This window comes from Mixophyes fleayi, chromosome 1, assembly GCF_038048845.1.
Source record: "Mixophyes fleayi isolate aMixFle1 chromosome 1, aMixFle1.hap1, whole genome shotgun sequence".
Taxonomy (NCBI): Eukaryota; Metazoa; Chordata; class Amphibia; order Anura; family Limnodynastidae; genus Mixophyes; species Mixophyes fleayi.
Genome location: NC_134402.1, coordinates 432837880 through 432864672, shown reverse-complemented (window position 1 = coordinate 432864672; position 26793 = coordinate 432837880). Strand labels below are relative to the sequence as shown.

Below are 26793 nucleotides of genomic sequence, written 5' to 3'. Positions count from 1 at the left end.
CCCTAATTCAGTCATTACAATAGTCCATTTAGACAATAAACTTGCAAAGTTGGATAGAAGCTGGCATTTAGGAATAAGGATAATTATTTGAAAATCATTAGTTCAGGGTCAGAACTGCCATGGTGGCAGGGGGTGCAGCTCCTACAGGGCCTGCTGCTGGGGGAGAGAGGCACCTCCCTTGTCAAAGCACCATGTAGCTGCATTAGGACTGCAAACAATTTTTCGCCTCCTCTGGCTTACTGAAGCTCCCTCTGGTGATCAGGCCATGTTTGGTGTCTTAGGGCCAGATTCATTAAGGAACTTAGGCAAGAAATTGAGTAAGTTTACTTAGCTAAGTTTTCTGGACAAAGCCACGTAGCAATGCAAGGGGTGTAAATTCATTATTTTGCACATAACTTAAATACTGGCTGTTTTTTTCATGTAGCACACAAATATTTGATAGCTTATTTGTACACTGAAATTTAAAGTTGATATTTGTGTGATACATGAAAAAACATCCAGTATTTAACTTATGTGCAAAATAATAAACTAATTTACACCCCTTGCATTGCAAAGTGGTTTTGTCCAGAAAACGTATGCAAGAATTTGAGTAAGTTTTCTTACTTAAGTTCCTTAATGAATCAGGCCCATAGTAACCGAAAGGAAGACTATGATTGGTGAGAACGCTAGGCTGCTTTCTATGACAGCAGACTCAGGCTGATCAGTAAAGGGAGCTTCAGTAGCACAAAGAAGGTGAGAAATTTTATCTGCAGCCTCATTTTGCAATGACTGGGGGTTATATGTATGCATTCAAAAAACATAATACAGATCAATATCATCTGTGTTTCTCACCTAACAGATCATTCTGGGGCAACCAATCCACGATTTTCACATTAGGAGCAAGTGCTACTTCTTCTGGCCAATGTGATGTCTGATATCTCCAGATAACTTTCTGTGGGATTTTAGCTAGTCCAGCATTCATCTCCTTTACAAATTCCACAAGAGGGATTGAGGACAACATAGAACCGAGCGTTACAACGATAAAACCAGACTCCCCGGACTCTGTTATAAAGTCTTCCAATTCCTGCACAAACATAAAATAACAAAATGTTACACAAGATATACAGTTGGAGGACTGAAAAAGAAACAAATCTATCACGTCCAACTTTTTTCTAAATCCTAAATTTATTACAAAGACTCAGGTTAATGTAGCATATTTTAACCTTTCCACCTAATTATGAAGCTCCTGCACAGACAGCTCACAACAAATATCATCCAGCTATTAATTCAGTTCCACATTTCACATTGTTAAACGAGATAATTACCACGGCATTTCCCCAAAGCCAAGGCCCAGAATTTTTATACAGTCCTCCTGGATAAAGGACCAGAGACTGGAGATTGTTGCATAGACTGACAAGTATGCAGTGTCATCTCATTGACAGTACCAAATTTGAAAGTCCCAGTGGGATCCACCTCACGGGTATCTCTCTCAGAGAGGACCACAGTGTAGAATTGCATAATTTGATATTTTCACAATTGTTTACAAATTTCCCAGAAGTCTGTTCCCTATTTTGCAAAATGTCTCTCCAACCCTGAGGTTACTTAAAAACATCTTAAATTAAATGTTAGCGATTCAATTTATCAAATAAGGAAATGTTCTATGGTTCTGTTTCATAGTTAATTTAGGACCCCCAAATCTGTCAAAATCATACACTTTTGAACCCTTGCTTATTCTGAACTCAGGAATAATACTGGACACTCCATTCTTCGGGTAAATAGGTGGAATACAAGATAAATCTTCAAGACCAAATTGTATAAAAGTAAAACAAAAGAAGAATATTGCCCTTTTAACCTTTACCTATCATTTGTTTGTTACTTAATTCCATCCCACTAAAATTTGACCAGCAATTGTAAATCAAGTATTCCGGTTGGTAGTGCATTACGTTTTTGTGATATGACTTCAACCACTTTGTTTTTATGCAACCCATTATATCTCATCAACCCATTATGTCTGAGGTCCAGGTTTTTTTACAATAATCTGTTGGGGCCCTGACTCATTCTGAGTGGGATCATTCAGAATGAGTAGACTCCCGCTCATAGGGAGTCTACGAGCGGGGGCTGCACGCAGGGGCGGATCTAGAAAACTACTAGACCCGGGGCGATTAAGGGGAAAGCGATTTAGGCCCCGCCCCTTTCTAACATCTTAAGCTGCCGACGGCTGCACACTATGTGCAGGTCCGTCCGGCCGTGACAGGCAGGGACAGTGTGCTGCCCGGCTGCTCTGATTGTGTTTTAAACACAATCAGAGCAGCCGGGCAGCACACTGTCCCTGCCTGTCACGGCTGGACGGACCTGCACATAGTGTGCAGCCGTCTGCAGCAAGTGTCTGCTAGGGGGGGGGGGCGATCGCCCCGATGGCCCCCCCCCCTGGATCCGCCACTAGCTGCACGGCATTATCGGGGTCAGCTCTGTCCTAAAGAGGGCAGGCCCCATTATAAATGTTTTTCCTACCTGGTGGCTGGCTCCTCCCCTGGGAACACCCATTAATGAGCTGCCTTCCTTTCTAGTTCTGCCCCCTCACCTCTGTCTCCCGTCCTCCGCCTCTCTTATCTATCCCAGTCATCCTCTCTCTCCTACCTACCCTCCTCTACTCTGTCTGGTCTGCTCCACCCCTCCCCTCTCTACATGTGGCTGTGTGGCTGCCTCCACCTGCCCCAGGATATAGGTAAGTTACATGGAGTTATTAATGTTATGTGGGGGGTTATAATATGTAGCGTGTTATTATTGTTGTTATTGTTAAGAGTGGGGTATTATTTATAACATATGGGGTAGATATTGTTATGTGGGGTCCAAAGGCAATCTCTGGGCTGGTGCTAATACTAGTAAAAGTTTTCCCACAGTCAGTGCAATGTACAAGATATCTCTCTCAGTATCTGTGCTGTGTTCATGAATGGACAAGTCTCTCTCTCTGTGAGAAAGGGCATGTGGGGAGGTCTAAGGGGCATGTAATGGGCACGTGGGGAGGTGTGAAAGGCATGTGGGGAGGTCTAGGGGGCATGTAATGGGCATGTGGGGAGGTGTGAAAGGCATGTGGGGAGGTCTAGGGGGCATGTAATGGGCATGTGGGGAGGTGTGAAAGGCATGTGGGGAGGTCTAGGGGGCATATAATGGGCATGTGGGGAGGTGTGAAGGGCATGTAATGGGCATGTGGGGAGGTCTAGGGGGCATGTAATGGGCATGTGGGGAGGTGTGAAGGGCATGTAATGGGCATGTGGGGAGGTCTAGGGGGCATGTAATGGGCATGTGGGGAGGTGTGAAGGGCATGTAATGGGCATGTGGGGAGGTCTAGGGGGCATGTAATGGGCATGTGGGGAGGTGTGAAGGGCATGTGGGGAGGTCTAGGGGGCATGTAATGGGCATGTGGGGAGGTGTGAATGGCATGTGGGGAGGTCTAGGGGGCATGTAATGGGCATGTAGGGAGGTGTGAAGGGCATGTAATGGGCATGTGGGGAGGTGTAGGGGGCATTTAATGGGCATGTGGGGAGGTATAAAGGGCATGTAATGGGCATGTGGGGAGGTCTAGGGGGCATGTAATGGGCATGTGGGGAGGTGTGACGAGCACATGGGGAGGTCTGATGGCATGTGGGGATTTCTTAAGGGCATGTAAAGGGCATGGGGGAAGCTTGGGGGGCATATTGTTGCTACAAATGTCATGGCTCCATGCTGCAGGTCTGCGCCCACTAGACCGAGTGTAGGTGGGAATGGTCATAGAAGGGGGGGAGGCCGTGCCTCTTTCATTTGTGCCAGTCCCCACAATTTCTGATGGCAACCCTGCTTATTATTATTATTATCATTAATAACAGCATTTATTTATATAGCGCCTGTATATTCCGTAGCGCTTTACAAAACTAACACAGTAATAAAACAATACTGGATATTACAGGCAGACAGAGAGGTAAGAGGGTCCTACTTGCTAGCTTACAATCTATAAATTCTTATTATGTTTGTTATGTGCTAATCTTCAAGTAAAAAAAGTCTTAAAAAAGCAATAAAAATGAATAAGTGTAAATAGATATAACACACATTTATATACCAATAAAATGCATTTTAAAACATAATTGTTTATTTGTAATAGTAATAAAATATTTGTGAATCTATTGGCTGCAAACAGAACAGATGCCTGATACCAGACTGTAAGGGATATATCATCTCTACTTAGAACCCATGAAAGTTTAGATAACATCACATAATTGTTAGCCTTAAGGGAGTCTACGAGCAAAATACATTAATCAGTGGCACATATAGGTGGGGGAAAATTCATGTAGAGAAAATAAAAAAAATAAGTTATATAAATGTTTGAGTACTACTTTAAGATGCTCAGAGAAATAATACTCACTTGTGATAGAGGTTTTGCAGGTTTGGCCAATAACCCTCCAATATACTGAACGTGAGGCAGAAGTGGCCGAGCAAACTCAATAGTAAAGTCTACATTGTATAGCCACAACTCGGCTTTCAGGTGAAGGTCCGCTATGGATGGTCTGGACCCAGCAGGAAAATGTTCTTCAATCACATTGTCAAATATTGAATCAATTTTTTTCCCTATTATGTGTGACACAAAGAATGTTACAGTGTTCTTCAAACGTCCAAAGAAATCCATGCGGTCGGTGAGCTGAGACTGGAACAATGGTACATAGGACAGGGGAGTCGGTATTCCCACCCGTAAGGCATTGCCGAAGATCCCGGGAAAGAATGCGATGTATGGGATTCCCAACTTCTCAGAGACCAGGAAAGTGCAGGGATTAAAGGCATCTACTATTGCGATGTCAAATTGTTCATTCTTCAAGAACTTTAAGATATCTGACTGATGTAATGTGACGTTGCACTGGTAGGATAGCTCGCCCAGAAATGTTAAGATGGACTGGAGTCCACGTCTGCAAGGTAAGGTATATAAATAAAAATGTCAATGCTACTAGTTGTTATCCACTTTAACATCAAATAATAATCTGTCCCTAAAAATAACCTTGACAGAATAATAAAAAAGGGCTGTTTAATCCCCTGGATGTTTAGTTCCCTTCAGGTGTCACCCCCAACATTCCAACCATGGCTACCGCGAGGAGTCAAATATCTCAATGATCTCACGTCTACTGCAGTGTTCCCTCAATTTACCGATATTCAATCTCGCTCCACATCCCCTCAAAATATTTCTACCAATACTTACAAATCCACCATTTTCACAACACAATTAAACTTCACTTTTCCCCCCGCCCTCTTATTACTTTTGAAACTCTCTGTCGGCGCCACTCCTCTACGAAAGGCCTCATTTCTACGCTATACTATAAACTCCCCGACTTCTCTGACCATTGCTGGCGGGGTTGCTCTCATGAGGGTACTTTCCCCATATATGGTGGACATGCCCTAAATTGTCACGTTTTTGGGCTGACATCAAACACCTGATATAATCTGTCCTCCAGGTCAATGTGCCTTTGAAGCCTAAATTTTTCCTCTTACCTCTAGGGGCCCCCTCGGTGACTAGATATCAGAAGAAGTTGGTTAGACATGATCTTTCGGCGGTCACCTGCTAAATTGCAGCGTACTGGTAGCAGCAGACTCCCCCATCCCTTCAGACCATGATCAACAGAGTCTGGCAAGTACAACGCATGGATTATATGACTAGAATTCTTAATAATTCCTCCAAATCTTTCACCAAGGTATGGGACCCATGGCTCTCCTTCCTTCAAGCTCGCTCACCCTTCTCTTGACTTTGAATTTTTCTCTGTCCTTTTTATTATCTTCTTCTCGTCTAACCCATTCTGGAATTAGTCACTCCACTCCTCTTCCCCTTCTCTTCTTTTCTTCTTCTCCTCTCTCTCCCCTTCTCTATGCCTCAACGCAACTAATTTTTTTTTCCGTTACCTCCAACATAGAGTGTTATGTTGTTACGCTGGTCGTAGTTATTGTTTACCTCTTATTGTTGTATGAGAATACTCTTAATGTCAGTTGTATTTGTACATGACCTTGCAAAAATAAAACTCTCTGGAAAAAAAAGGCCTACTTGGTATTTTAAAAATGAGTTTAGGTAGGAATGACAGATCCCTATAAGGAGACATTTTAAAGAAAAATAAAAAAAGAACAAGTGGTGATTAAATGGAGTAGCATGCTCTGAAAATCAGGGAGCATATATCTATATCGGTTACTTTAGCCATAATACATATTTGGCGTGATTTGGCCAGGTCTATGGATGGGAGCTTTTCCTACATCTTTATAAGTTCTGCCTCGGCAGTGGTTGGAGAACAGAGCTCTTGTGTAGACCTATAATCCGAATGGATTATGTGTGGCTCAGATCTATTGGTTTGTAAAGGTCTCATCCAAGAGGGGTCCATGTTTGTGGTGTAAATCAATCAGGGAGATCCTAATATGCCAGAGGGAAGGACTATTTCCCTCTCTAAATATGTACCTTGGTCAGGTAGACCTCATTCCCATTAGTTATGGAGCACAGAAGAAGGCCCCATGGTTGGCTTGCCAGAATAAGCATGTAGGAGTGAGTTGAACATGGCACACACTCAGAAGACGTCTGGGGTCCTGTAGGAAGGCCTGAACACCAGACAGAAGATCAGTCATTTTTGGAACCGGCTTCACTGCATTGCCCAAAAGAAATTCATAAAAAAATTCTATATTTAATAAGTATTTTTATTATGCCAAAAAGTATTTCACAAAGCTATACATGGACCTGATCCTACTGTGTTCTCTAGACCATTACTGAGTGGAAAAGAGACAAGAACCAGGAATCTTTGCCTGGCATGCCAAAAAAAGTTGATACAGACAAAATCTTAGGGCTAGATTTACTAAGCTGCTGGTTTGAAAAAGTGGGGATGTTGCCTATAGCAACCAATCAGATTCTAGGTTTCATTTATTTAGAACCTTCTACAAAATGACAGCTAGAATCTGTTTGGTTGCTATAGGCAACATCGCCACTTTTTCAAACCTGCAGCTTAGTAAATCTAGCCCTTAGTGTTTTATTCAATTACTCACAAATTAATAAAACTACAATAATATAGAAAGGACATTTTTTTCATACCTGCCAACAAGAAATTCTTTCTGATTCTCTATAAAATGTTCTTTGTATTCTTTAAGATATTTCTCATCAAGTGAATAAGTGGAGACTGGATAAGGGCTGGGCGGCAACTTGTAACCTAAAAAAATGTTTACATTGCAACTTATCAATAAAATGACTAAAACATTAAGTGATCTAAAATGACAGACGTGTTGAATTTTAAATGGATTATATAATACATATGCCACAATGCCATCTGTAAGCATCTTAATGAAGGTTCTTACAATATAAATAGTGAAATGGATAACTTTTATCACCTTGGTGTCTAAACTGTCTTCTGGTTTGCTAACGCCAGGCACAGCATTAACTGGGGGTGCCCATAGGGAAAAAAAATACTTTATTAGTAAAATAAAAGCATTTTTCCTGTTCTAGAACTGGAAGATAAAATCTGGGTTTCCAATTGTCTGATAAAGGATTTTCTATCGCTGTAACAAGCAGTGAAAGAATATATTGTCATGGGTGGGAGTCTTGGTAAATACAGGACCTGATTAATGGTTCAGGCTGCCCTAGGCTAATACGCAGTAGGTAAAAAAAATAACTCGGCCTTAATTTAAAATCCGGTTTCCTTCACCCCCGTCCTCCAATCACCTATGTTTATGTTCCCTTGCTTTTTGAAGGTTAGTTACACTTGGCTTTTTAAAATGGTCATGGCAATCTTTGTCATTCATTTCATTTTCATTAAAATCAGTAATGTATAGCAGAACAGAGGAATGAATGAGTGGTACTGAGGGTGAGGGATCTGTTACTCCAACACCTGTCATCATTCTTGTCTCTCCTACTCACTTATCCTCCAGCACTCACCCATGCATGACTCATGGGGGTATATTCAATTTCCTTTCGTAACCCTATGAGGTGCGCACAGAATTCCGCGGTGTTGCAGTAACGGAACTACTGCATCTGCGCGTAATTGCGAGCGCCGGACCTCCTTAAATATGCACCATTGTCTTTAGCCTTTACCATGGGAATACATTATGATTAAAACCTTACTACATTGTCTATGTTTTCTTTTTACTTTGAAGACCAATTATTCTCTTATATTTGAAAATTAAGTTTAGTTTATAGCTCTCCCTGTCACAATATTGCTTCCTCAAAAATGTTGCGTCCACCCCCAAAAGCCTTGTGTTATGTTTTCACTGCTCTGTGTTTTGTTTTCTACTCTGTCTCAGCACTATATAAATAGCTTCTGCTGCTGATGATGATGTCTCAGAAATCCATTCCAGATTTTGCTAAATATCTGAGTTGTTGTGTGTCTGTTGCTGAGCAATACTCCTCTGCTTCCTGAGCTGCTAATGAGGATTCCACATTGCAGCTGATTACTAGTTCTTGCTAGACTCATTACTGCTCATTACTTAACAGCTGAGCAGTCATCACTCTCTGCTCACATGATTTCTATCCAGCAGTTGATTGGTCAGGACCTTCATGAATACACTCATTGCCATTACTACCTTACTGGTGTTAGGTTTACTTAGACTAGTTCCAACAGCTTTATCCTGAGAGTAGATTACGGCTGCCGCTGCTGCTGGATTTCTGTGTTTGAACTTGGCTTTGTTTACTAGACATTGCTGTTGGTTCTCTGCCTGCCCTGGAACTCCAGGCCTGTTTATTGACTTTGTGTTCCTCTCCTGTCCTCTGACCCGACTTGCCAATTGACCATTTTCTTTTGTATCTGCATGTTGCTCCATAGTTGCAAGTCTCCCTGATTGTACCTCACTCACAACCAATAACAACTGTACACTACTGGGACCAAGTCCAAGGGCCTTCAAGTATCAGTGAACAGTGTGGTTCCAGGAAAGGCGACTGCTAATGGTAGTTGCTGATTGTGGGGTTTATAACACCTCGCTCCCTAGGCTGCAGCCTAGTCAGCCTTTTGGATATTCAGGCCCTGGGTAAATAGACCCCTTAGTCTCTTAGGAAAACAAAAGACCCCTTGTTTTAAAGAGACACATGTACTCTTTCGACTGAGTTGCTTCACCAAGGTACTTCCAAGATCTGTTGGATAAAATGTGAATAAAATAAGAATATTTTCACATACTGTGGGAGATGGCACAGAAAATGGGAGTGGACACACTGTGCAATTACCAGGTGGAGCTGGCTCAAATGCAGCGCATAGTCTAAATGGGTCCTCACCATGGACTTTGGCAGGGAGGAGATGGACAGACTAACACCAGAAGGGAGTAGAAACAAATGGCTGAAACAATCAGTAAATCACAGAAAGAGACTTCACGTCAGGCATCGCCCCTGCTCTGCGATTCACTTGCAAGGACAGACGCCTTCTTCTTCTCCCACCCAATGCATCTTTTGGCGGAGTTTTCAGCATCATTCGTTGCAATGGGATGCCTCTTCCTGTTGATCTCTGCCCTAGGAAATGGCAGGGCAGTCGACCTTCATGTTGAACGTCCCTCGTAATTAACAGGATTATATAAACCCTTCCCTGACTCGTCCCCAGGGCCTGAGTATCAATTGGCAGACCTAGTGTTTCTGAGGATAACTTCTAGTTCCTGATTAGTGTTCCGGTTTTGACTTTTGGCCTGCCCTTTGACCTTTGGTTCTGGTTTCTATTATTTTTGATTTTGGCTTGTTCACCCATTCCTGGTACGACTTTGTGTTTTCCTGTACTTGCTCTGGCCACACAGACTTCTGACCAGGCTTGTCTGACGTCTCTACGTATTCTCACCAGTCACCTCACTAATGACTTATGTGGTAACTAGAAATCAGCGCTGAGACAGAAGATAATACCAATATAATAAATGAATGAATCCAAGTAATGAAAAATAAAAACACATTTATTATACAACATAAAACAAAATACATAAAATATGAATATCAGTGCTCTGATAATTTCACATCTGCTCAAAAAATGAAGATAAAAATCTCATAATATAAACTCCTCTGTGTATCCTTCAATAGTCTTTAGCCATGACAATCATAATATAATATCTCTGATTATCACAGGATTTATAAAACGGAACATTCTGTATGCACTGTTGGTATCTAACATTTCTAATAGTGACTTAGTCACATCACAATATACCATTATTCCATACTATGATCAGTGTATATTTTTCGACAACTCTTTTATCAATCAGAGATATTATAATGATTGTCACGGCTTATGTTAGGAACCCCTCCAGGCAGTACAGCAAAACCCAGAGTCTGCTCTGAAGTCTGGTGTTCACTGTTGCCCCTAGTGGTGGGGACAGACTTGGCTGCAGACAAACAGAGGGTCGTGAGATGTGTACAGGCCAAGGAGAACCCAGGAAGAGAGTGCTATGGCAGACAGCAGCGTGGGGTCCAGGCAAGGGTCAGCCGACAGCAGACAACGTATCCAAGGAACAAACCAAGGTCAGGGGTCACAGGCACAGGTTCTGAGTCCAGAGACAGGCGTAAGATTGGGGTCACATGCAGAGGTTCAAAATCCAGGTTCAAGCAATAGGTCGGGGTCAGAAGCAGAAGTTCAAGGTCCAGAAACATGCAAAGGTCATACATAGTAGTTCAATCCAGAAGGTTTACACCAAACAGCAAAGGAGCAGGTTAGCAGACAGGGAACTGGAAGCTATAACTGGCAGTGAAGCTCAGACCTCACTGCCTTAAATAGTACTGAGAGCCAATCAGGACAGAGGAGAACAGGGCTGACAATCAGCCTCAGGAGGCTGCTAATTAATTACTAGCTAGAACTGGCATAGGTAATAACATAACCAGGAAGCATGTATAAAAATATAAATGAACCAGTTTAAATCATATGAGAGCTCCCCCTGGAGTTGGAGGATGTCCCTACACCCTCCTACATCTATGCAATATGGATAATCCCAAAGAATAAAAACAGAGCATAGAAATTAGAGCTCGCGCCCGGCTGCTAGATCACGCCAGGATGCGGCATACCGCCGCGGTTCATGACAGGCTAAAGACTATTGAAGGATACACAGAGGAATTTATATTATGAGATTTTTTATCTTCATATTTTGACCAGATGTGAAATTATCAGTGCACTGATATTCATATTTTATGTATATTCATATTTTATATAATAAATGTGTTTTTAATTTTCATTACGTGGATTCATTTATTTATTATATAGGTATTGCCTGCTGTCTCAGCGCTGATTTCTAGTTACTACATAATTGCTTTTAGAACTCACAGGTTCTTATCAGATGCGTGGCAGCAGACCTATAACAATTTGTTTAATTAACAAGACTTTAGTGATACAGCGCCGGGTTGTTCTTTTTGAACCTCACTAAGGACTGTCTGAAGGACGCGACCTGCAGGTCCCACACAGTCAAGCTCATACCTCCTTGTGGGGTTCCCTGGTGAAAACCAGGGGTGTGTTAGACCATGAGCCTCGCAGCTCAGTTGAGTCAATCTTAGCAGGTACGTCCTATGTTGATGCTTTTTCGTGACACGGACAAAATGTCAGGGCCATCAATATAGGTTCAATGTCAGGAAATGAGCCGAAGGTCAAGGTCACAAGCAAAGAGAGTCAGAAGACAATCCGGGTCACAAATGGGACACTGAAACAGTACTTCAGACTACCAAAAAACAGGCAAAATAACCAGTTCCTCAGGCACAGTGCAACTTGTGAACCTGTCACCTGCAGACATCCATCACTGTACATAGAATAACGGAGGTCAAAGAAGGCAACTCAATTTAGGATGTGATAGTTGGGGCAGCACGGTGGCTTAGTGGTTAGCACTTCTGCCTCACAGCACTGGGGTCATGAGTTCAATTCCTGACCATGGCCTTATCTGTGAGGAGGACAGATCTCCCCGTGTTTGCATGGGTTTCCTCCAGGTGCTCCGGTTTCCTCCCACACTTCCAAAACATACTGGTAGGTTAATTGGCTACTCTCAAATTGACCCTAGTCTGTCTGTGTGTGTTAGGGAATTTAGATTGTAAGCTCCGAAGGGGCAGGGACTGATGTGAGTGAGTTCTCTGTACAGCGCTGCGGAACTAGTGGCGCTATATAAATAAATGATGATGATGATGATGATAATGTAAAAATCACAGTCAATCCTGGGACATCTTCTTCTCTCAGGTATGCCCAGTGCTGCCATTCTGGGCCAGTATCACAAAGGCAGCTGAGTAAACTCTTATCCTGGCCATAACACAAAGCCAAGCTGTTAATTTTTTCTGAGATCATTTTCAATGCTTCCTCTGTACTGCTGTCTTGAGAAAACCTAAACACTCTTTGTGGTACTGGGTTATATAGTTACCCCTTGTGTTTTGTCAATGAGTATGGGCTTCACTAATGTAGTCTTTGGTCTTGTCTTTTGGGCACATCCCACATCTAATTTATCTATTCTTATTTCTCACTGCAACACCTATGGGGCTATTTAGTAAAAACTACTATAACCTATTGTACTTTCATCTGACCTGGAAGCATCCCCTCCCCAAACTGGAGGAACATTCGCACGTCATGGCCATTGTTATGTAGAATCCGGGAGATTTCATCCAGCAAGAGGTAATGACTTCCACCTAAGGAGAAAGGAAGAAACATTTAACAGTGAGATGATCGGAAACATGAAATATTCCCAGTAACAATGTGAGGACAACATGTTTAGGCATCCAACACAAAGATATTAATATACATCCTTGTTTGCCCCCCCGACACATCCAGATTTTGTAATAACATAGTAAATCTTAGTGATCCCCATTTTATCTGTGTTATGTTTTATTTAAATTTAACTTATGTGTCTTCTGATGGCCAAAACATGGTGTAAGGCTGGGTACACACTCCAGAAAATTTCTCTCGATGTGATATCGCATTTTATCAATCAGTGTCCTGTGCTATAGGAACCCGTGGATAATGGATGGGAATAATTATTTATCAGGGGTGTCATTTCCCATGCAAGGTTTAAAGGACATCTATAGTAAAAAATAATACTGTTCACTACTTACAATACTAATAAAATTCTCATCACATAAACAGTACTTATGATTACATTTGCTGGCAATATGAATATTAAATCAGGATTTTACTTTACAATTTTTAACAGTGCTTTAGGTTAGAAAGTTTTCCCAAATAAATGAATTTGACAGACGATTATGTTGGATGGTGTATTTTAAAGGGAACTTCCTGCCAGCTAAAAATATTAATGCGTCATGGAGGGTCTTGCCAACTTACACCGTTGAGTATTATTTGATTATAATAAGGGATAAATACACACGTATGCAGTACGTATTGTTTGTGTTGCTCTAGAAACATTACACCTTATAGACGCCTGGGGATAGTTTTACTAAAGGGCAGTTTGATGAAAACTAGGGATGTGCACGGGCGACTTTTGAGGTCTCGTGTTTTGTGTTTTGGATCCGGATTTTCTCGATGTTTTGGGTTCGGATTTGTTTTGCAAAACACCTTGCGAAAGGTTTTGGTTCGGATTTAAGGTTTTGGATTCGGATTTTTTTTGAAAAAAGCATAAAAAGTTAAAAAATCAATTTTTTGGGCTTATTTTCACTCCTACGCTATTATTGACCTCAATAATATTCAATAACAAGCATTTCCACTAATTTACCGTGTATTCTGAACACCTCACAATATAGTTCTTAGTCCAAAACGTTGCAACGAGCTATCTTTCTGGACTGCGTAGTGGAGTGGTCCCCACAATATAATAAGAAAACCATCAACTGGTCTTAATCGCAACAAAACATGTACCTGGACTGCGTAGAGGAGTGGGTCACCACGATATAAATTAAAAACCCTGAACTTGTATGATTCGCACCAATAATGTACCTGGACTGCGTAGAGGAGTGGGTCACCACAATATATATAATAAGAAAACCATCAACTGGTATGAATCGCACCGAATAATGTACCTGGACTGCGTAGAGGAGTGGGTCACCACAATATAAATTAAAAACCCTGAACTTGTATGATTCGCACCAATAATGTACCTGGACTGCTTAGAGGAGTGGGTCACCACAATATAAATTAAAAACCCTGAACTTGTATGATTCGCACCAATAATGTACCTGGACTGCGTAGAGGAGTGGGTCACCACAATATAAATTAAAAACCCTGAACTTGTATGATTCGCTCCAATAATGTACCTGGACTGCGTAGAGGAGTGGGTCACCACAATATAAATTAAAAACCCTGAACTTGTATGATTCGCACCAATAATGTACCTGGACTGTGTAGAGGAGTGGGTCACCACAATATATATAATAAGAAAACCATCAACTTGTATGATTCGCACCAATAATGTACCTGGACTGCGTAGAGGAGTGGGTCACCACAATATATATAATAAGAAAACCATCAACTTGTATGATTCGCACCAATAATGTACCTGGACTGCGTAGAGGAGTGGGTCACCACAATATAAATTAAAAACCCTGAACTTGTATGATTCGCACCAATAATGTACCTGGACTGCGTAGAGGAGTGGGTCACCACAATATAAATTAAAAACCCTGAACTTGTATGATTCGCACCAATAATGTACCTGGACTGCGTAGAGGAGTGGGTCACCACAATATAAATTAAAAACCCTGAACTTGTATGATTCGCTCCAATAATGTACCTGGACTGCGTAGAGGAGGGGGTCACCACAATATTATTAAAAAACCCTACACAGGTCTGAATTCCACCCAAAAAGTTTATGGACTGCGTAGTGTAGTGTTCCCCACAATATTATTTAAAATTTTTGCAGCAACAGTCAACGTTGTTTAATATCTGATACACCTCTATCTGGACTGCATAGTGGAGTGGCCCCGGTACCCAATTTGGTACCGGGGCCACAATACCTCCTCCAAACATGGTACAGACCATTCGTCATTGAGATCCCATCAAGTATGTTAAAGACAGACAGGGTCAAAGTGTTATTGGTTGACTTTGTAAACCAAAAAACTGTCCCTGTTGCACATAGTCGTGCAATGAAGACTGACTTTTTCATTTAAAGGCACCATCTTTCAAGTGTAGTGTTTGTAAGTCATATTATACTTTTGGTAAAATTGGTTTATTTTGTTCCTCTTTATGGTAACTACTAATAGAATTAAAGTATTAAATAGAAGCGGCAGTTCCTCTTTATGGGAATTAAATATTAAATAGAATTAAAGTATTAAATAGAGTGGTATAGAGTGGTAGTGTGGTATAGAGTGGTCCCACAATATAATAATAAAACCCTCAACTGGTCTGAATTCCACCAAACAAGTATCTGGACTGCGTAGTGGGGTGGCCCTGGTACCCAATTTGATACCGGGGCCACAATAAAATAAATACACCCTCAACTGGTCTGAATTCCACCAAACAAGTATCTGGACTGCATAGAGGACTGGCCACTGGCCACCACAATATAATATATAGAAAACCTTCAACAGGTCAGAATTACACCCAAAAATAGTATCTGGACTGCGTAGAGTAGTGGGCACTAGGCACCACAATAAAATATATAAAAAAAACCTTCAACAGGTCTGCATTACACTGCACATACGGCTGCTCCTCCATCCTCTCCATCATATACATGTTGGAGTTTCAGCGTGTGAAAACCTCTTGTTTTTGATAATGTCAGTGCATTTTGAATATTTTTCAATTTGCCCCACACCACTGAATGTACTTTATCTATGATACGCATCTATCTATCTTGACTGCGTAGTGTGGTGGCCCCGGTACACAATTTGGTACCGAGGCCACAATATAATTAAAAAACCCTCCACGGGTCAGAATTCCACCAAAAAAGGGTATGGATTGCGTAGTGTGGTGTGCCCGGAACACAATTTTTTACAGCGCCAACAATATAATTTAAAAATTGGGCATCAACTGTCACCGTTGTTTAATATCTGATACACCTAAATATGGACTGCACAGTGGAGTGGCCCCGGTAGTAAATTTGGTGCCGGGGCCACAATACCTCCTCCAACTTCCAAGTGTGGTGTTTATAAAGACAGACAGCGTCGAAGTGTTATTAGTTGACTTTCTTAACCCTAAAATTGTCCCTGTTGCAAATATTCGTGTAATGGACAGTTACTTTTTCATTGAAAGACTCAAGCTTTCAAGTGTAGTGTTTATAAAATATAAACAACAATACAGTAGTTTTAGAGCACGTCAATACCTCTTGTTTTAAATTATGACAGGGCATTTTACTTTTGGTTTAATTTCTTGAATTTGTTTAAATTTGGTTTTACTTTTTGAACATGGCAAACGACTGTTGATTGGTCATATAATGCAAAAAAAAAAGTTCCAAGATGGAATTGTCCTTGGGCCCTCACACCCACCCTTATGTTGTTGAAATAGGACATGCACACTTTAACAAACCAATCATTTCAGCGACAGGGCCTACCAAACAACTTTGGCTGAAATGATTGGTTTATTTGGGCCCCCACACCAAAAAAGGTATTCATCTCTCCCTGTACAGACTAAACAGGCTCTACTGAGGCAAGATGTCGTCCTCATCCTCAACCTTTGATTCCTCTCCCCCTACAGTGTGTACTTCCTCCTCATCACACATTATCAATTCGTCCCCGCTGGACTCCACAACCACAGGTCCCTCTGTACTATCTGGAGGGCAGTGCTGTACTTCATTGAGGAATTGATTATTCATTTTTATAAACATCATTTTTTCAACGTTATGAGGGGGCAACCTCCTTCGCCGCTCACTGACCAGGTTCCCTGCTGAACTAAAAACTCTGTCCGAGTACACACTGGAGGGGGGACAACTCAGGTAAAATAGAGCCAGTTTGTACAGGGGCTTCCAAACTGCCTTTTTTTCCTGCCAGTAACAATATGGACTGTCTGACATGTCTACTTGGATGGTGTCAGCAAAGTAATCATCCACAATTTTTTCTATTGTGACAGCATCCAATGCAGCGAGAGTAGACATGTCTGCAATGGTTGGCAGGTCCTTCAGTCCGGACCAGATGTTATCAGCATCCCCGCCAGCGCCTCTTTTGGGAAAACTGAGCTTTTTCCTCGCAGCCATAGATGTGGAAGAAAATGAGGGTGGAGCTGTTGGCATGTCACGGTCCTCTTCAGAGGACAATCTCCTGACCAGCAGGTCTTTGCACCGCTGTAGACTTGTGTCCGCCGGAAACAGAGACACAACATACGCTTTAAACCGAGGATCGAGCACGGTGGCCAGAATGTATTCCTCTGACTTTAAAAGAGTGACCACCCTCTGATCCTGGCAAAGCGTACGAAGGGCTACATCCACAAGAGCTACATGCTTGGTGTAATCGCAATGGCTTACCAGCTCCTCCCTCACTTTCTCCAGCTGCTTCTGCAGCAGCCTGATCAGGGGAATGACCTGACTCAAGCTGGCAGTGTCGGAACTGACTTCTCGTGTGGCAAGTTCAAATGGCTGCAGAACCTTGCACAACACGGAAATCAGTCTCCACTGCGCTTGACTGAGGCGCATCCCCACTCCTTTGCCTATGTCGTAGGTGGCTGTGTAGGCCTGAATGGCCTTTTGCTGCTCCTCCATCCTCTGCAGCATATAGAGGGTGGAGTTCCAGCGCGTCACAACCTCTTGTTTGAGGTGATGGCAAGGCAGGTTCATGCTTTTTTGATGTGCCTCTAGTCTGGGGTAGGCACTGGCTGAATGCCGAAAGTGTCCAGCAATTTTGCGCGCCACCGCAAGCATCTCCTGCACACCCCTATCACTCTTGAGGTAATGCTACACCACCAAATTAATGGTGTGGGCAAAACATGGGACGTGCTGGAAATTGCCCATATTTAATGCCCGCACAATGTTACTGGCATTGTCTGACACCACAAATTCCCATGAGAGTCTAAGTGGGGTAAGCCACTGGGAGATAATTTCCCTCAGTTTCTCTAATATGTTGTCAGCGTTGTGCCTCTTATTAAAGCCTGTAATACACAATGTTGCCTGCCTTTGCACGAGCAGCCATTTTGTAGATGCTGCTACTGATGCAGCTGTTGCTGTTGCTGCGGAAGGGGATGCATCTACCCAGTGGGCTGTCACAGTCATATAGTCCTTCGTTTGCCCAGAACCACTTGTCCACATGTCCGTGGTTAAGTGGACAGTGGGTACAACCGCATTTTTTAGAGCACTGAGGACACTTGATCGTACTTCTCTGTACATTTTTGGTATCGCCTGCCTAGTGAAGTGGAATCTCGACGGGATTTGGTACCGGGGACACAATACCTCCATCAACCCTCTAAATCCCACTCCACTGATGGCGGACACCGGGCGCACGTCTAACACCAACATTGCAGTTACAGCCGCAGTTATACGCTTTGCAATAGGGTGACTACTATCGTATTTTGTGGTCATGGCAAACGACTGTTGGACGGTCAATTGTTTTGTGAAAGACTTAGCGGTCTTACGACTTCCCCTCTGGGAAGATGACCGACTAACAGCAGCAACAGCAGCAGTGGCAGTAGTAGGCGTACCGCTGCAGGATTCCTCGGATGAATCCCGTATTGAGGAGGACTCAGTCTGGCTGCTGACTTGGGCTGCAGGACTGAATCTGATGGAGATTGTGGAGGAAGTTGACGAGGAGGGTGTTGCTGGTGTGTATCCAACTGGACCACGGGATTTAGGTGTCCCTGTACCGATGAGGGTCCTAGCCCCAGTTCCTGAACTAACCACTGAACTATGAAGGTTATTCAGGTGACATATAAGGGAGGATGTTCCTAGGTGGGCAAGATCCTTACCCCTGCTTATTTGAGCTTTACATAAGCTACATATGGCCATACATTGGTTGTCTGGATTTGGATAAAAATAACTCCAGACCAAAGAGGTGCATTTTTTGGTCTTCTGACCAGGCATGACGATGGGCTTTTTCATCCCATGGACATCAGCTGTTTCCCCCCCTGGTGCCTCATTTACAATAACCACATCACCATCCTCATCATCAAGTTCCTCCACAGCGCCAGCTACATCATCAATAGGCTCCTCCCGAGCCACCTCTTCCCGTACAGTGATGGGAAGGTCAGGCTTGACAACCACCAACACCCTTGGACTTGCCTTGAGGATTTGTGATAATTTCTCTTTAGAAGGCAGAGTTGTTTGCTGTTTTGTTGCTGACAGCATAACTCTCTTCAATTTTTTGGAGGGGGGGGGGGGGAGGAGGAGGGATAAGATCCGTGGGTGAAGCTGAACCACTAGTCATGAACACGGGCCAGGGCCTAAGCCGTTCCTTGCCACTCCGTGTCGTAAATGGCATATTGGCAACTTTACGTTTCTCCTCAGATGATTTTAAGTTTCTCTTTTTGCTACTTTTTCTTAACTTGGGCTTTTTGGATTTTACATGCCCGGTACTACGAGATTGGGCATCGGGCTTGGAAGACGACGTTGATGGCATTTCATCGTCTATGTCATGACTAGTGGCAGCAGCTTCAGCATTAGGAGGAAGTGGGTCTTGATCTTTCCCTACTTTATCCTCCAAATTTTTGGTCTCCATTATATGTAGCACAAGATACTGCAGAATGTGTGAACTTGGTAATATTGCAGTACCAATGGGCTTATACTGCTGGATTGGTTTTGCAAATTTGGTTATAATTACTTTTTTTTTTTATATATATTTTTTATAACTTTTTTTTTATTTTTTAAAAACTTGGGAATAATGGGGAAATAACTATGCCCTTAGAAGCACAGAGCACAGGACACAGCACCACTGGACTGAACAGGACACAGCACAGGACCCAGCAGCACTACGGAACTCAGCAGGACAGAGCACAGGACACAGCACCACTGGACTGATACTGCAGAATGTGTGAACTTTGTAATATTGCAGTACCACTGGACTTTTACTGCTGAATGTGTGAACTTGGTAATATTGCAGTACCAATGGGTTTATACTGCAGGATTGGTTGTGCAAATTTTGTGGTAATTAAAAAAAAATTAAATTAGTTTTTGGTATTTTTTTAAATAACTTTTTTTTATTTTTTTAAACACAAGGGAATATTGGGGAAATAACTATGCCCTTAGAAGCACAGAGCACAGGACACAGCACCACTGGACTGAACAGGACACAGCACAGGACCCAGCAGCACCACTGACCTCAGAAGGACAGAGCACAGGACACAGCACCACTGGACTGAGCACAGCACAGCACTGAACAGCACGAGATATAGCAGGACAGAGGACCACCTAACACACCCTCCCTCTACCCTGATCAATGCCCCAGTGAAGATGGCGGCGACTAGCGGGGAATTTATAGGATCCGAGTATCGTGAGATCCGACAACGGGATTATGAGTCAGAGCCTCAGTTTCCGATTTGAATTTGGCGCCAATACCCGGATCTGTCTCGGATCCGACTCAGATCGGCAACGTTCGGGTGGGCTCGGATTTCATAAATCCGAGTGCGCTCATCTCTAATGAAAACCACCGCATTAACTAAAGGTCAAACCACAAGTTAAGGTTCTGAAACCCACTTTAACAAACACCACTTTCCAAATCGCTATCCCGATTTTTAATATGATCAAACAGCTAGAAAATAGAGGCGGAACCACTGACATATAAATCATAGGGGCAATTGTTATTTATTAAGGGGCAAAATTAATTTATAGTTAACTTTTGTAGGCAAATATAATCTCTCATTATATTAAGGGGGCAATATTATTATTGTATTATATTATGGAGAAAATATGAACATATCATTATATTAACTGGACAATACTATTTGATGGCTAATGGGGGTTATAATTATTTATGACACCTGTGGCACTCCATAATTCCGCAAAATATACATATGGGTGAAAAAGAAAAGACTGTACGGTCCGTACACATTATTACAGGAGAACCCCAATTATTTATTTGAAATGATCTAAAAACGTGAGTATTTCTGATGCGTATTAACAGTATTCAATATATGTGATGTTTATTTTTCAATTTTGTATTATACATTCTGCTGTATATATGTAATTCCAGGTGTGTTAATTAATGTATAAAGTAAATACTATACATTGCACGTGTAAAGGAAGCCATATACATTAAGCTGCTGACATCCATGTGATCTGTCCAAAGGCCTCTGTACAAAGTCTACAAAAACCAGTTATTTACAGCCTAATGGTATTTCTGTTTAAGCACTTTGAAAGGGTCACCAAGGATGTTTAAGTGATTTAATTACCATGCTATGCAGTTATATGTGACTCCCTACAAAATACTTTTGTTATAAAAAATAAATAAATAGAAGAGCATCTCAAATAATTGACAATTTAACTTGTTTTGTTAGTGGGATTACCGTGAGTGTAACTGAGATATTTCTGTAAATGCCTGCTATACCCCTACATACAGTGAAGAATGACCTTCAGACCAGTGCTATTGTGTAATGTCTCTGTAAATAACTCTAGCAGACTGAAGTGGGGAGTAGGTGACATTTCCCCATGTACAGAGGTGCACTGATTGACAGTTCAGCAGATCTTGTAGACAAGCTTGTTTCCTGGTATGTGAAGCTGGTCTTTGTTGCAGGTAACATGCACTATTTCCATGTGCGTGACACTGACTGCTTCCCAGGCACTGATACATAGCAGTGACTATGTAACCTAAGACTGAGGGAGGGTCTGTGTTCTCACGCACTCAGCACACTGGGAATGGGCTTTTATTAAGGAACCCTGATTTATCTACATACTATTTACACTGCAGTCTAAACTGGAGATAGTCCATTGTAATTGCTGCTGTTTAGTCTGTACTTACCCTCTGATCTGATGAATTACAGCTGCAAGGATTACTGTGATTCATCCAGCAGTGGAGCCAAGTTAGTTTGAGATTATTTTTACGTCGCATTTATTATTTTATGTTAGTTACAAAGGGAAAAAAACAGTAAAGCACATTATCTATGTTATACTATTAATAATATTATATATGTAGTAGAAAACGTGATCCAGACATCATCACCTGTTTGTTTTTGGAAAGGGCTGCACAAGTGTGTCCAGACCTCTTTATTTGTGTGTAAATGTCTTTCCTATTGTTTATTAATAGTTTATTGGGATAGACTTGTGTTTCTCCCAAGCATGATAAATCATTTTACTGTTGTTTATTCCACTGGGTGTTTGCTCCATGTATGCAGTGTCGGACTGGGGCATGAAGGGCCCACCGGGGGAATTCAGTGATAGGGGCCCACTATATTGGGGTGTGGCCAACTTTAGGAGTGGGTGTGGCCAGTAAAGGGGGTGTGGTCAGGCCATGGAGGACAACTTATAGCACTATTTTAAATGTGCACCTTTTGCATTAGACCCTGCCCATTCTACTGGTAGGGAACTACATGGGACCCATTAATAAAACACTTGTGGTTTGGAAGAAACTCCAGTACCAGCTCCTGTCGTCTCCTAATGCACCAAGACAGTTACTTATGATAAGTGCATCATTTGGTTACCTCCAACCCTCGCCTCATATGTTGTTATTGCCCATCATGTATTGAGCTTATTAAAAGCCATTACAAGGGCTACACAAACCAAATAATAACATCATCAATTAGAAGACATAAACTGCACAATTAATTTTTTAGTACAATGGTTACCAACCTGTTGTTGTTGTTGTGACATGTCCTGGAATAAAAGTCAATTCATAAAAAAACAAGTGATTGTAATTCTCAACAAATCTCAGTGAAATCCATCTAATTTCATTTTAAATACGGTTGATATATGCCTATAATACTTTCACTATATCACCCCTAAATTCTAAACAGGACAACCATCAAAAAGAATGCACAATAGGCAAAAGGAAAAATATATAAATATAATTATGTTCTCCTATGCATGTGCCTTTCTACACTAACATACAATATAGACCAACATATTATACAACCCTGAATGATTATATTTTCAACTGGATGCAATTGGAATACTAGACTACATGAAAAGCTCCCTTCATTTGCCAGATCTTGTATACACAGTCTGATTATTAAAATGACTCTTTGTTATAATTATTTTTTAAGGACTCTTACAGAATATGCCACTCGTCAAAGACCATACACACAGCATCAGTGCTACTACGGTTGCGTACTTCACCAATGAATGCTTGTGGAGAAGGGAAATTTTAAAAAACAAAAAAATGAACAGAATACAGCCCATCCAAAGCCTGTCACATTTATTCCATATATGCTGGTATGCTGCCAGTGTTGTATGAAAGAGAATATAAATATCAAAGGACGGGCGCAAATGGGGGAAGGGTAAAGAAACACAAGGATTGGGTCAATGAATAAGTCAAGGGGAAAACGGTCCCAAAGTCATTAAAGGATGTTGGTCTTCTAGTTCCACCTATACCGATGTCCCAGATGGTAAACTTACATCAATGTGACCTTTTCTATTCCATACAGTATTTGAATAATGTGTCCTCTTGCTTCAAAAAGCACCACCACGATGTACTTTTACTCCCCTCTAAACCTGTTTCTTCTCCTCACCAGAGTGCACATATGGGAGACCAGGGAGAGAACAGAGAAAGATCTCATGGTGTTTTACGTTCTCTATTTATTAAGTTAAAACATGGGGTTAAAAACACTCACATTTTGTATGTTAAAAAGGTATCTTTCAGTCCATATGTTTCCTCGATCAAACGGCAGTATCCAGCTTCTGTATCCCAGCCACGACCAAACTGGCTGGGCTTCAGATAACCCGGGGAAACTCTGCAGCGTCAGAGGGGGCGTGGTCTATTGCGTCCAGTGTTGTATGAACCTATGATGACCAAACTGACCTTGGATCAGTATGTTGATATCAGGACGTCCCCCTCCCCTGCTCAAACTGCTGAAAAACACACTACCGCGCCTGGGCTCTCTGCATCTGCGCGGTAGTGTGGTTACAGGAGATGTGACCGCCGCCGCCATCTAAACAAAGTTCAACATCAAGCTCCGCCCTAACAACGGAGGGGGCGGAGCTTCAACCCCGCTGGGCCTACCGGTGGATTGACCGGCTGTCCGGCGGGCCAGTCCGAGGCTGCATGTATGTACTACTCTTTCACTAAAATAGTCTTTTCTATAACTTCCGAGATTCTATATCATTTAAATACTGTGAAATTAGTGTGGATCCAGCTTTCTGTGTGAATTTAGTGTGGATCGGGCTTTCTGTGTGGATCCAACTTTTTGTGTGAATTTAGTGTCAATCCAGCATTTTGTGTATATTTAGTATGGATCCAGCTTTTACTCTCTTCCCATGTCTTTGAAAATGCTTTATATAAAAGCTAGAAAATAATTAACAAATATATTGTAGACGTGATCATGCTTTGACCAAACTTAATATGTTATATTTATGTTTGCTATTCGCTCTACACATCCTCCCTCGGTGCCCTTATCTCCTCCTTTGGTCTTCAGTATCACCTTTATGCTGACGACATTCAACTTTACATTTCTTCTCCTGATCTCTCTTCCTCCCTCCTCTCTCGTGTATCTGACTGCATCTCTGCCATCTCCTCCTGGATGTCCTCCCGCTTTCTCAAAATTAACATCTCTAAAACCGAACTCATTGTCTTTCCTCCCCCTAGACTCCCCTCCCACCACAACCTCACTATCGTTGTTAATAACGTTATTAATAACTGCTCATTAGAAGTGTAAGAGGGCACAGCTGAAACAAGAGGAGCGAGTGAGGCTCAGAGTGGAGATTGGGACAGCTGTGAGGGTCCATTAGTGTGAATAGTGTTATCGAGGATAAGGTTACCTCTAAAAAAGAGATGGGTTTTCAAAGAGCATCTAAAGATTTGAAGGCTGTGGGGAAGTCTGATTGAGTGTGGTAGGGAATTCCATAAGTGGGGAGCAGCACAGGAGAAGTCTTGTAGGCGGGAGTGAGAGGTGGTTACCAGAGACGAGACAAGGCGCAGGTCAGATGTAGATATATTCATTTAATCGTATACAATTCAAGCGTCTGTGTGTAAATGGGCACATACATCTGCTGCCATCGGTTGTGTTGGGCACTGCTGGTTTATAATCATATGGACAATACAACTGGACAGCACTGTTAAAGATGTCAATTTTAAAACATATAAATACATATAAATGTATATAAATACATGTAAGCATAAACATTATCATTAAAATAACATCTACTAGCTACTACATTTGTATTGGTCAGAAAAATAAACATTTTAACAAAAACTTACAAGCCCTGTATTGTAGAGATATTAAAAGAAAAAAACCTGTTTTAATGTGGACTTTGTACGAGTTTATTGATTATTAACACTGTTTGCAATAAGACTTTTTTTTATGATGTTCAAAAGTCAATTTTTCTGCATAGAAAGGAAAAAAAACAACAGATCCTAAAATAAAGAATTTTAAAAAATTCTACATTATTATTATTTGCACCACAAGAGGGAAAACAGAGCATACAAAAAACAGGGACATACAAGGTAGACAAAATAAGTGCAGACGTGAAAACAATCACTCAATTATCCAGAATCGGTGCTTACGGTAATTATGTTTTGTGATTGATAGGAGCTGGGACGATGAAAGTTAAAAGTCATAACATCAGTCCTCGATACGTTTATTGTTTAAGACACCAACACAGCTTTAACTACTATTGCAGTAGTAAGTTTAGCACTATACCTGCTATTATAATCATTTTACAGATTTACTCCCCACTGTCCATTTAAATATATAATAAAAGTAAACAGCAGACTTATGAATTGTGGTTCAGCTGTATAAGAGTCCATCATTCATGTGATCTGTCTGCAAAGTTAGTAAAGCACAGAAATTAACAGTGTTCTTTGTGTTGCTATAATTTCAATATATGCTAAATAGTATTACTCACCTATGAAGCATATTGTTAAGATCTTGGCTGTTTGCAGAAGGGGAAACTGTAACGTAATGAAAAGGAAGATACAAAGCTTCCTCTCTCCGGCCATTCTTTCCTCTAGGAATGCAGTAACTTGTGCAAAGTATGCAGAGAGCAGTGATTGGAGTTCTCTGGAAGTGTCTAAGATTAGGCCACGCCCCTTCTGGATGCCTGACAACTCAACACAATGGGTGTGATCAATTAACGGCTTGCTGTTATTAGGAGACAACTACAGTGTAAACTTGACTGAACTTGGAAGCTTTAGAACAGAAATTGTCAAAAAGTTCACCATGGTTTATCAGTGGATCACTGAACCCAGCTCAACCTGTTACTCTTCATTCTTGTTTTGTTTTCCCCCGGTAAACCAATCTGTAGCGCTTCCCTCCTCCGCAGGCTTTGGAGATCAGACGAGGGAGCAGTGGTAGACAGGGCCTGATTAAGGGCTCAGGCTGCCCTAGGCTAACACGCCCCTCGCCTTCCACTTCAGGCTAAAATGGGTAGGTAAAAATGAACTCATCCTTAATTTAAAATCCGTCTTCGTTCACCCGCTAACCAATATCTATGTTCCTGTGTTTAAGAAACTCAGCTCCACTTGGCTGTTTAAAAGGGTCACGGACATCTTTGCCCATCATTTTGTTTTCATTAAAATCAGAACCGTATAGCAGAACGGAGGTGTGGACAAGCGCTACTGAGGGTGAAGGGGGAGGGGCTGTCGCGCCTGCACCTGTCCCCATCCGTGTCTCTCCTACTCGCTTACGTCCATGCTCCCGCCCCAAGGAGGACTCTTTGGACCTCATTTAGAGTCGAACGCAAAGTCCGTTTTAGGCGCAAACAAAAAAAAAACACAATCACACATGTGCAGAAAGCCCCAAATCCGCCTGCATCTTGGACGCAATTAACACTGGTGACAGCTTGCGTCTCACTACGAGAGAATGGGCGGAACACAGAATTGTGAAGGCGTGACCATGTAAATACATCCTAGTCGCAGTGAGGCACAGATGCAACGCACGTCAAAAAAGCGCTAAAGCTGTGCGGCAGGAATTAGGTGGC

At 41.9% G+C, this 26793-nt stretch overlaps 1 protein-coding gene across 1 annotated transcript in view; it reads right to left on the bottom strand.

Annotated features, from left to right (window-relative positions):
- Positions 1 to 26232, bottom strand: part of LOC142100636 (UDP-glucuronosyltransferase 3A1-like) — a 33562-nt gene extending 7330 nt beyond the window's left edge. Inside the window, exons 1-5 of the mRNA XM_075184320.1 lie at positions 25720 to 26232; positions 12458 to 12559; positions 7055 to 7169; positions 4376 to 4910; positions 832 to 1063 (exon numbers count right to left, since the gene is read on the bottom strand). Coding sequence (XP_075040421.1) covers positions 832 to 1063; positions 4376 to 4910; positions 7055 to 7169; positions 12458 to 12559; positions 25720 to 25813 — 1078 coding nt within the window. The 5' untranslated portion in view covers positions 25814 to 26232. The remainder of the gene's footprint in view (positions 1 to 831; positions 1064 to 4375; positions 4911 to 7054; positions 7170 to 12457; positions 12560 to 25719) is intronic.
- Positions 26233 to 26793: the final 561 nt, after the last annotated feature.